The sequence below is a fragment of the Triticum urartu genome, chromosome 7A (genome assembly GCF_056163025.1).
Source record: "Triticum urartu cultivar PI428250 chromosome 7A, HENAU_Tu73, whole genome shotgun sequence".
Taxonomy (NCBI): domain Eukaryota; kingdom Viridiplantae; phylum Streptophyta; class Magnoliopsida; order Poales; family Poaceae; genus Triticum; species Triticum urartu.
In genome coordinates, this window is record NC_141879.1 from 738,559,952 (window position 1) to 738,571,928 (window position 11,977).

The 11,977-nt window shown below is 43.3% G+C and overlaps 1 protein-coding gene across 1 annotated transcript; it reads left to right on the forward strand.

Moving 5' to 3' along the window:
* Window positions 1–1,549: 1,549 nt before the first annotated feature.
* Window positions 1,550–4,203, forward strand: LOC147962518 (protein DETOXIFICATION 16-like). The gene is made up of 8 exons (XM_087538005.1): window positions 1,550–1,914; window positions 2,012–2,556; window positions 2,663–2,749; window positions 2,856–2,912; window positions 2,992–3,230; window positions 3,331–3,449; window positions 3,579–3,665; window positions 3,762–4,203. Exons 1-8 carry the CDS (start codon window positions 1,696–1,698, stop codon window positions 3,819–3,821), a joined length of 1,413 nt encoding a protein of 470 aa, XP_087394131.1. The 5' UTR covers window positions 1,550–1,695; the 3' UTR covers window positions 3,822–4,203.
* The last annotated feature ends 7,774 nt before the right edge of the window (window positions 4,204–11,977 follow it).

Sequence of the window (11,977 nt, forward strand, 5' to 3'; positions counted from 1 at the left end):
CAAATTTGCGAGCAGAAATCAAAGGTACAACACTTCAAGCCTTTTGTTTAAAAAAACTTTATGCCTTCAAGGGCTTACTTTTTTCCCTCTTCATGTAAAAAAATTGAGTTATGAAATATGTTGTGTTTTTGCTTGTGCATGTAGATTTTTCAGTGGACCTGCAGGACTGCAGGTGAATGCTAGCTGTCTTGATTTTCAGGCCTGAGAAATACATTGTTAGACCTGCGTTGGAAAAAGCCTCTTTCTCTCACCTTGTTCCCAGTGAAGCAAGCTGTTCAAGCAAATGGATACAAGCGAAAAACAGAGGATAAGCAGAGCAGCACACACAGGTTAGTTTTCCAGGCAACGAATGCCTTTCCTTTTTCTCACTGAACCAGCGACACACGCCGGCTCTCCTCTTTTGATGTCCAGTTACAGAAACCGACACCACGTGGCCATACCAATGTATGCGTACAGCCCACACTCTACTACAGTACTTGGGTGCACAGTCAGTACACTCACTACGTGAATTAATGGCAGCAACAGATTCAGTTAACCATCACTTGTTTCACACACAGTGCAGCAACACATGGGCACATTCCAGGTTTTAGCAAGATCCTATTACAACAGGTTTACACAGCTTACAACCTGCAGGTGAATGCTAACAGTCGTTATTTTCTTCTCTTTTTCCATACGAATTGCACGATGAAGCTGTCTTGTTGATTCTGTATGTAGAATTTCAGTGGACCTGCTGGTGAACGATAGCAGTATTGTTGTTCCTCTTCAAGGGCTTTACAACGTAACAAAACATAAATAAAATGGGTATACTCAGCAAGTCAGCATGTATCAATTGCATTGTCGAATGATGTTAGCTGTTAGGCATGAAGTACATAATTGTAACACGGGCAGGCAGTTCGGATCCTACGGTTGCTAATATTATTGAAGACATTATATCCTTAAGATGATTATTTAGAAACAAAAAATATGAGCTTGAATTTGGACACCGCATCAAAGCATGTACCAGGGCAGTAGTATATATTATTCGTGCCACTATGATTTTTTTTACTTTTGATAGGTAGGGCAGTAGTATATATCAAAGCACCTCCAATGGAATCAAGATGCCACTATGATTTTTTTTTTTACTTTTGCGGGTCCTAATCAATTTATTCGCTAATGGCCTCGGATCTTTGAAAATGCCCTTTTCATACGTATGAAGTAGGTCAGAGCACGTGAGTTGGTCAGGCACACCAGAATAAAATAAGAACGAATTTCGTAGATAGCTATCATTATTGATGTGTTCAAAAGGTGTGACAGTGACAACAAGTGGGCAAAAGGTTTCATTAACGTGGCATATGTGCTTCTAACTTTCATCATGCTGATTAATAATGCCCATCTACGTGCCCTTAAATTTAGCAAGAAGAGGATCTATTGTTCTGCTCGAGCATGTATTGTTAATTGTCCAGCTCACTATAGTTTGTCGGATAGTAAAGTTATTCCATCAGTCGTTTGAACTTGGCTGCCTCCTTTGTCTCTCATAGAGATTCTTTTAGCCCACTTACTTGGCTGCCTCCTTTTGTCTCAAATAGAGATTCTTTTAGTCCACTTGACTGCTGTTCTCTGAATCATCCCAATCATGCTCAAACATAGTACATGTTAAATATCCCTTCATTTCACCGGTAAATCAGCACCTAGGTACCTTAGTTTCAACTTTCAAGCATGGAGGAGCCCCTTGTTGACAAGACAGGAGAGGAGAGCCTGGTAGTTATTGAGGTGAAGAAGCAGTTGTACCTTGCCGGGCCTCTCATCGTCGGAAGCCTCCTACAGGATGTGGTCCAAATGATATCCGTCATGTTTGTGGGTCACCTTGGCGAACTCGCTCTCTCGAGTGCCTCCATCGCAACCTCCTTCGCCGGTGTAACTGGCTTCAGCTTGTTGGTATGATAACTTTTTCCCTTTTCCATTGATTGATGCACCAATTTAGTTGGACCTCCTGGACATCATCATCAACTTGAATGGTTGCGTTGAATTTCAGTCCGGCATGTCGAGCAGCTTGGACACGCTGTGTGGGCAAGCCTTTGGAGCAAAGCAGCACCATCTTCTTGGCATCTACAAGCAGAGGGCAATCGTTGTGCTCACTCCGGTGAGCGCCGTGGTTGCCGTAATCTGGGGATACACCGGTCAGATCCTTCTGTTGTTTGGACAGGACCCTGAGATTGCCATGGAAGCAGGGAGCTACATCCGATGGTTGATTCCGTCGTTGTTTGTCTATGGTCCGTTGCAGTGCCATGTTCGATTCCTGCAGACGCAGAACATGGTCCTTCCGATGATGCTGAGCTCGGGCGTCACAGCACTGAACCACATCTTGGTGTGCTGGCTGCTGGTATACAAGCTTGGTCTGGGCAACAAGGGTGCTGCCTTGGCCAATACAATCTCCTACCTCACTAATGTGTCCATCTTGGCTCTCTACATCAGGATCTCACCGTCTTGTAAGAGCACATGGATGGGGTTGTCGACGGAGGCATTTCGCGATATCCTCGGTTTCTTGAGGCTTGCCGTCCCATCTGCGCTCATGGTTTGGTGAGTTTGATGTCTAGATGCTATACGTCGCAAGTGCAAAATTTCCATCTCCAGTTGATTGATTTAAGTAATTCCATCTGACATACATATATATTTACACGAGCAGTTGGGAGTGGTGGTCATTTGAGCTCCTTGTACTTGTTTCCGGATTTCTTCCAAATCCTAAACTTGAGGCATCAGTACTGTCAATCAGGTAAGGCCATGAGGTGACATATTCAAGCATGGCTTATTTCATTTCATACTACTTGGTTTGCTATTTTCCCTTTTTTGATAGTAACATGCAGTTGAACTTCTTGCAGTTTAAATACTATCTCGTTAGTATTCAGGGTCCCATATGGGCTTAGTGCTGCTATAAGGTCAGCTCAAACTCATAAGCCTTTAACTATTATACAAACTAGAAGCTAATATGTATCAAATCCTTTATCTACGACGTAGCACCCGTGTGTCAAATGAGCTCGGTGCTGGGCGACCGGATGCAGCCCGTTTAGCGACCCAGGTGATCATGCTCCTGGGTGTTGTGTCAAGCATATCGGTTTCTCTTGCTATCGTCTTGGTGCGCAATCTATGGGGGTATGCATACAGCAATGACAAGGAAGTGGTGGAGTACATTTCCAGAATCATGCCAATTATTGCTGTGGCATTCTTGTTTGATGACATGCAGTGTGTTCTTTCAGGTAAATAGATACAAATGAAATGCTGCTAATTCACACAAAGCAAATTATTATAATTATTATGCTGGAAATATGCGACTTTACTATAAGCATATTTTTGCAGGTATTGTTAGGGGCTGTGGCTTCCAGAAGATTGGTTCCTATGTCAATCTCAGTGCGTACTATCTCGTGGGCATCCCAGCGGCTTTATGTTTTGCCTTTGTGTACCATCTTGGTGGAGTGGTAATCACTAGTACCATTTTACTACCCTTATATATGGTCACATCATAAACTGCTACTTAAAAAAGGGTGTAGTTTCAGTTGTAGTATTTCTCACTTGACATGACGAAACCTCGATCTTAAATGTGTTAGGGGCTGTGGATGGGAATAACCTGCGCACTTGTCATCCAAACGGTGTTGTTCATGTCCATTACTCTGCGCACTAACTGGGATAAAGAAGTAAGATGACCAAATATTATTTGTTTTGCTGGCTTTTCATTCATCTTACTACATGCATGTTCCTTTTTTTAACCTTGTTGTTGCTTAATTTGGTAGGCTTTGAAGGCCAGGGGTAGGGTCTCAATTACTTCCCTACCTCTAGACTTGGCGACATGATGTCACACACAAGATGCACATTTTTCTCTGACAGTGAGATGGGCAGGGAAAGAAGGAAACAACAAAGAATTCTTCGCAAAAAATGGTGCTTCCTCCCCATGTCACCTGCAGCATGTGTCACTCCTTCACAGAAATAATAAAAATGTTATTTATTGGAATCCACCGTATATATGGGTGTGGGGATTTACGAAACTAGTTTCTTCACAGGAGAATAGAATGGCTAGGAAGGTGGCAACGACCAAAACAACATGGCATCAAAGACAACTCAATGTGGAAAAGATGTAATGCCGATAGTGGGAGGTGTTCACTTGTAGTTTAGCAAAGCGATGAATGGGTGAGATGTTTCTTTTTTGTTCAGCTTGAAGGAGAGAGATACTCTTTCAAGAGAATAGGGCCTACCTTTTAGGTTTATTTTATAAAATGCCCCGTGTTACTTTGCTTATTTACTTTGACATATGTAATATGACCCATTTAAATTTGTCCATTTGAATAAATGTCCTATTTTAATTCTTACAAGTTTCTCTCTATAATCTCACACCTACAATTACCGTTTAATCCTTGCCATATCTCTCCTCTCTCCTCTCTCTAATGTCACCTGCAATAACCATTTTTACCAAAACCCTTTGTTTCTCTGTTCTTTTGCTAAGTGTTCACGTGAACTTTATTTGCATCTGAATATCATGTTCCAATGTTGCCAAATATTACCGTCCTATGTTTTAGAGTTTGTTTATAAAATGTTGTCAAATTTCTACAAATCCAGGCAGATTGTAGCTAAAATCTTCAAATTAGGATTTTGGAAAAAATTGAACACCCGTGAAATATGAAAAATATACATAAATGGAACCATATTATTGTGATTATACTTTTCAAGTTTCATCTCATTCTGAGTTACAGTTTGCGAGAAACTTGAACCTGTAGTTTATGTCAATTGAAACTAATAGTTGGACCAAAATTTCAAACTATACATAAGCCCCTGAAGAATACATAAAGACAAGTGTATTCATGTGAGTATATGGTTCAAGTTTCCGGTCATTACAGTTACCGTGCAAGTGAAACTAGCCATTGAAGTTTCTATCAATTCAAAATCTCAATCTTTCTGCCAAACTTTTGAACTGCCTAGAATAATATAAAAGAATCACCTAAATTAAACATATTCATGTTAGCACTATTCAAATTTCATCCAATTTAGAGTTATGGCTGTAGACGGATTAACTTACATGGTAGTCTTGGGGGTAGAAAATTGCACTCCAATTGACTGGGTACACTATCACAAAATGGTCATTACATTTATGTGCCTTTATGTGATGTAAAATTAATGTCATTAGATTCATATTAAAAAGTGCCAAAATTTGTAACTATGATTACTTATCACAAAAGCCATATATTAATGTATTTTTGGTTAAAGGCTTGTCTTATCCAAACCTAAGATGTGACATAATTTGAAACAAAGGGAATAATTACTCTTGCGGCTAGCACCGTTGTAGATTCAGCGGAGTTAATTGGAAACTTCTTGGGTGAATCCCATCCTTGATGAAATATATATAGTGACTAATTTAATTAGCATGATCTACACATTCTTATATTAGTTTAGAGAGGGAGTACCTCGCCAATTAAATATGCCAAGTACAAAGCAATGATAGAATGAAATCAAACTCTTGTCTTACAAATCTCACCACCACTATGGTCTAGTGCAACACATGCACCTTGTGACCTTGCAATGTGATTTTTCTACCTTGTATTTCATGTTTATGAACTTCTGTGGAATATATTGATGTTTAAATCTAACTGAGAGAACAACCTTTTACAGCATGCATCTTATAATCATGCATATGTTGTCTTCTCAAATGACACAAAAGTCCATGGAACTTGTTCTTTTTCTGTATAATGATAGATTCACAACTTAAATAGTTTAGGACATTTGTATGGTCTTTAAAGTTATATCATTAGATATTTAAACATAATTTTATTCCACGTAAAAGACTATATATTATAAAATATTTCATGAAAAATCTAGTAATATCAAATAATTTTTAGTTTGGTAATTTACCATTATTATTATTGAAACAAAAGTTGTAGGAAAGTGCTATACAACATTTTCTTGATTTTGAAATAATAGGAATCCAAGTTTAGGTCTGTGAGGACTTTTTTTTTGTTGAAATTGTTTGTTTTGAGGTTGTTTACCACATACACCGTATGGTCAGGTCTGTGAGGACTTGATCCTAGGTGGTTACTCATCACAAGAAAGTGGTTGACAAGTCATGTATATCCATGATGACCTTAATGTTCTTTTCTTTCTTATTTATACTCCAGGCCAACTTGCTTTCTTGTGATGGTTGCACCTAGCACTACCATCCAACAAGGTCAGATTGAGCTGACTTGGCAATGCAACTTCTTGTCGGGTGCCCCCATTCTCAATAAAATGGAGTAATTAATTTAAGTAGGCTCAATTGGGGCTCCTCCCTAGTTAAATAGGCCTAACACAAAGCAGCGGTAGGATATGATCAAATACTGATCTTATATTTGTTACATATTCTCATCATCACCGTCCATCACATGTATTCCTGCCATGGCGGTCCAGTCCAGGGTGTGCACCTAGATTTGAGTTTTCTCCTTTTTTTGGCTACGTCGTACTTGATGTTTCTATATACCTGGCATCTTTTTCCAACATCAACACGTGGAACAAAAAATTTTGATTCATTCGATTTATGGCTATCTTTCAGTTGTTGAATTATTTGTCTATGATCATGTTTTAACTATTGTGTTGTTTCACTTGTTGATTGTTGAATTATTTGTGCGCAATTTTGTTCTTTAATGTCCAGACATTTTTATTGTTTGACTTTGAGTCAATGCATGTCACTCACTCTGGTTTTCTTCCTTCAAAAGTTAATAACCGTATTTTATTTCTAGCAAGCTCCATCCATCGGTGTTCACATTGACTGTCACCTACCCTCCTCGACCTCAAGTGTGGTTTTCTACACCGGCTCTTCGCTCATAGTTCAGTTTCAGATCTTGATTAGTTTAGTAAAATACTACTACCTCTGTAAAAAAGTATAAGACGTTGGGAATAGAAAACATCACCATCACACGCATGGACAAAAGGCAAAAGGGACAAGAAAGTGAAGAAATGGTGCAACACTCGAGACACGCTACTGAACACGAATCTTATGTAATTGGCAAATTATTTAGTTAACGGAAGAGGACAAGCGCAAGTTGTGCATCCGTGTGTCGCAGGAAAATGGTCTGACCAGTACCAGACCAGAATGTACAATCAATCAACAAACTAAAAAAAGTATGCACGATCAGCTATCTCCTTGATTGATGTTTATCCCTTAATTATGCTTGTCTAGTACCTTGCCTGCTTGTGACTGTTGTAGCAGTCGCCGATGTTAACGAGGATGGATCAAGCGGACTTGGTAATTCCTAGCGCAAAGCAACGATAAGATAGGATCAAAGTCGATCTTGTATTTTTGTCACGGACCTCACCCCGTCATCCTCACCATCAATCACATGTATCGATGCTATGGTGGTCCTGTTCAGTGTATGTGTGTACCTTGATAGGAGTTTTTTTTGTTTCTTTTTTGTTTTGCTACCTCGTACTTTCATGTTCGTGTCTAACACAGAGAGCATCTTTTTTCATAATGCACACATTGATGATCTCATCCTCAAGCTCATGTGTTCATGCATGGCACGGCTTCTCAAATGGCACCAAGGTCTTGCAACTTTCTTTATCTTTCCAATAAAATGACAGATTCACTGTCTAAATAGTTTAGGACATTAATGTCCAATGTTGGTAGAAGTATTGGTCTTTACAGCAATTGTTTGGCAATCTTATTTTACACGCAACGTGTATATTAAAAAATTATGTACTACTATGCAATATTATTATTGAGGAACTTCAAAATACCATTTGATATTGTCAATTTTGAAAATTAGTTGCATATACCAACTATCAACCCTAAAAATATTTTATTGGCACAAGTCCTTAAACTACTTGCATTGTGATTCAACAGTTAGTATATGTGAACGATTTCTCGTCACGAGACAACTACCTTCTATCGCGATAGATTTCTAAGAATCTCTAAGACATGTGTCAATCCTATGGTTCAGATGATATGCCTATACATCTGTTTTGAATAATTTAATTGTTATGAAAAGATTCTTTTAGTAAATTATCCAAATATTAGGCGGTTTTTGAGGTTACTAAACTACGGTATGCTCAGTTTATTTTACAGAGTTTTGTTTACGATTGAAACTTTAGTATTGCATCAAGACGGTGCACCTCATGCGAACTAAGTATAGCTTAGATGATTACATTCCTTGTGGTGGAAACAAACAACCAGGGTTCAAGACCTAGACTAGGCATGCTCACACAATGGAATCAAGTATATCCATGTATTACATCACGGAAAACAAGTATTGCATCCTAAAGAAAATACATTCATATTCCATTGCAAACAAAAAATATTATTTTTGTAAACTTGAGAGGAGCAATGTCTATTAGTAGGAGCAGATAGTTTAATTTTAAAAAGAATCCCCCACCATCCTGAACAACTCTAACAAAAGCATGTTTCCTCATACTCACTAACTCTCTGATCATTCCCTAAAAAAACTCTGATCTTGAATGTGCATCACTGATTCCATGTAACTTATGAGGTCTCATGCCAACGTACAAGCTCCAAGGCTGTGCGCCATTGAATCCCCTGTAACTAATGAGACCTCATGCCAATGTACAAGCTCCAAGGCTACTGAATATGTCCTAAAGCCGCATCTTTTTGAATGGCACACAAAAAACTCAAGAATTCCATTGGCTGCGCTCATTAAGTCTAGTAGGTTCTTTTTTTGCCTTGAACTTCAGGAACTTGAGGCTTCTGGTTTCTTCTTGTCAATGTCAGCTTGCCACGATGTGTATGCTACAACAGAAATTAAAAGAAAATACAATCATCTACAACTCCAAAAAAATAAAAATGATTAGAATATTTGGCAGAGGCTTGAGATGTGCAATACGGAGACTTCCTGCCATAACCATCGGAAGTACAAAAGAGGAGCAAACATCATTAAAGAAAGAGCCTAAAAGAATCTTGTGTGTTTTATGGCACATATCAACACTGACACCCTTAAAATGTTCATCACTAAAAACACTAATTAAAAAGATTAGGAATGCAAATTACAGGATCCAAATTTGCATAGTAATAATGATACAAGAAGTTTTTGCCAATTGGAACTGGCAATATCCACAATAGCAAAAACTGGACTCTCAAAACTAAAATGAATACAAGCTCTCAAAATTATTATATAGTTCACAGAAGGATACTTGTTTTTTCTAATTTGCTTAACATTGTTGCGCCTAGTTCCCATGGTAAATTTGTGCACACCGGAATAAAATCAAGCTACCAAAGCCAACAACCCCTCTTCTGTGCTCTATGAGCATGAGAAGGGTAAAAATAGAAGGACATGACTTTGATCACTTAGGTGATTCAGATGTGTTGTTAATATTCACAACCTTGTTCATACCTCCATATTGGAGGGAAAGTACAGAATATTTGCACTATATGCAGTGTAACTTATCAAGTTACCATCTGAGCACCACTTGATGAATGATAGGTAAGTGACACCTTACTCATCTCTATTTTACTCAGCTTCAAAATTAGATTTGTTTTAGCTGGATCTGACTGAAGTCATATTAGCCATTTCCCGCAAAAAATAATAAAGTAATGATGGAACAAACATGCAAGATGAAACCAGTAAAATCTTAGCACTATATAACCATAAATAATCACATGCTCCTTGTAAAGTTAGATGTATACCATGTTGTCACCGATAGACAATCGCCAAGCTTCTTGGTTTATCTATTTCCTTCACAAGCTCCACATAATCACCTGTCGTAGTAGACCAAGAAATAAGTTCATATCTTGATAGTTCAACATCACTTCATGAACATCCATTCACTTATTAGATTTAAGAAGATATATACAGATGAGTATTAGATAAATACTCTGCTACAACAACTGAATTGGCACATCGTTGTGAGATCAGGATAGTTGCAGTTGTTCAAGTGTTATGACCGGCTTGGTCTATACTAGGAAGAGGCCCACCGGGCATTAGTATTAGGGGCTTGGCTCACAAGTTATCTTAGGCAAGTTATCTTAGAAAAGTTATCTTAGGCTAAAGTTATAAATACTCATGTAAGACATCGTTTTGAGAGCAAGCAATAAAGACTATTATTATCTTTTGTTGCCCGGCTCCTAGAGGAGCCGGAAACCCTAGCCGCCGCAGCCAAGCCGCCGCCGCCCTCAACCCTAGCCGCGATGGCGCCCTGCCGCCGGCGCGCCCGTTCCTCGCCGCGTCCACTCCCTCCTTGCCCCTACAACCTACGCAGTAGCGCCGGTAGGAACCCTAGTCCTACCAATTTGGTATCCAAAGACACCAGGCCGATCATGTCACAAACTCCATCACTGCCGCCGCTACCATCCACCTCCGCCCCTCTCTCGCTGCCGCCGGCCACTTCCACGCTGATGACGGAGATCGCATCCAGCACCACCACCGCCACCGCGCCAGCGCCCATCACCACCACGGCGGACCCGCCTCCGCTCCTCTCGCCCGAGGAGGTGTCGGCCACCCTACGGGAGCTTGTCCAGGCGGTCAGGGGTATTACCCTCTACCTCGCCGGGAACCAGCCCCCGCCACAGAGCGCCGTCACCACCGCCTACGGGCCGCCGCCGCTGCAGTGGCCCGCCCCGGCCTTCCAGGCGCCCTACGGAGGGGCGTCCCAGCCGCCGCTGCTGCTGCCGCACTACTCGGCTGTGGGACAGCCGTGGCCAGCGTGGCCGACCTCCACCGCGCTGCTGGGGGGCCCGACCCAGCAGCTTCTTCCGGCGCCACCGCCGGCCCCCACGATGCAGGCGCCGGTGCAGCAGCTCCACTAGGCGCCGCCGCCATCGACAGCACCACCACCCGCACCTAGGGCTACGGGTCGGCCCCTGCACCAGGTGCAGTTTCCACCGTCACCATCGCCGATCCCCACTTGGGTGTCCGGCTCGTCTCCGGGCCCGGTCTACTCCACGGTGCCGGAACATCCGACGCCCTCCCTGCGGTTTGATCACCCCTCCAGCTCGGCGAACTACGACCCGGTGCTTCCCGAACCAGCATATGCGCCACCGGCGACTGCGGCCGCCCCCGGGCATGGCGGGCCGACACCCCCTCGCTTCGCCAAACTGGACTTCGCCACCTACGAGGGCACGGAGGACCCCCTCAACTGGCTCAACCAGTGCGAGCAGTTCTTTCGAGGGCAGCGGACGCTCGCTTCGGATCGTACCTGGCTCGCGTCCTATCATCTTCGAGGCGCAGCGCAGACCTGGTACTACGCCCTCGAGCAGGATGAGGGTGGCATGCCACCTTGGGAGCGCTTTCGGGAGCTCTGTCTCCTCCGTTTTGGGCCTCCTATCCGCGGGAGCCGACTGGCGGCCCTCGGCCGTTTACCGTTCACATCTACGGTGCAGGACTACGCCGACCGCTTCCAGGCCCTGGCGTGCCACGCGCCGGGCGTCTCCGCGACACAGCGCGCCGAGCTCTTTGTGGGCGGTCTGCCGGACCATATCCGTGTGGACGTCGAGCTCCGGGATCCCCCCGACCTCCAGACGGCCATGTACTACACCTGGGCCTTCGAGCAGTGGGCCCAGGAACTGCAGCAGCCACTCGGACGGAGCGGCCGCCAGCCCAGTCGGCCAGCGCCGACTTCCTCAGCCCCGGGTCAGCCTCTCCCAGCCGCGACGGCCACACCCCCGGCCGCCACACGGCCCTTCCGTCGGTTGTCACCGGTCGAGCAGCAGGAGCGTCGCCGTCAGGGTCTCTGCTTCAACTGCGATGAGCCCTACACGCCGACCCATGTCTGCCCCCGCCTCTTTTATTTAGAGACGGTCGACTACACCGAGGAGGACGACTTGCCCGACACGTTACCTCCGCCTGCGGCGACCGAGGACGCGGCCGCGGATCCCGCGGCGACGCCGTGCGTCGTCTCCCTTCACGCCCTGGCCGGCATCCGGGGCGAGCGGACCATGCTGCTGCCCGTGACGATCCATGGCGAGCGACTGGTGGCCCTGCTGGATACGGGCTCCACACACAACTTTCTGCCCGAGTCGACCATGCATCGGCTAGCCCTC

Bases quoted from the DNA above. Each gene is read 5' to 3' on its own strand.
- LOC147962518 (XM_087538005.1), top strand. From the start codon at position 1,696: ATGGAGGAGCCCCTTGTTGACAAGACAGGAGAGGAGAGCCTGGTAGTT. The intron at 2,557-2,662 runs GTGAGTTTGATG...TTACACGAGCAG, and splicing joins CCATCTGCGCTCATGGTTTG to TTGGGAGTGGTGGTCATTTG. The intron at 3,231-3,330 runs GTAAATAGATAC...ATATTTTTGCAG, and splicing joins CATGCAGTGTGTTCTTTCAG to GTATTGTTAGGGGCTGTGGC.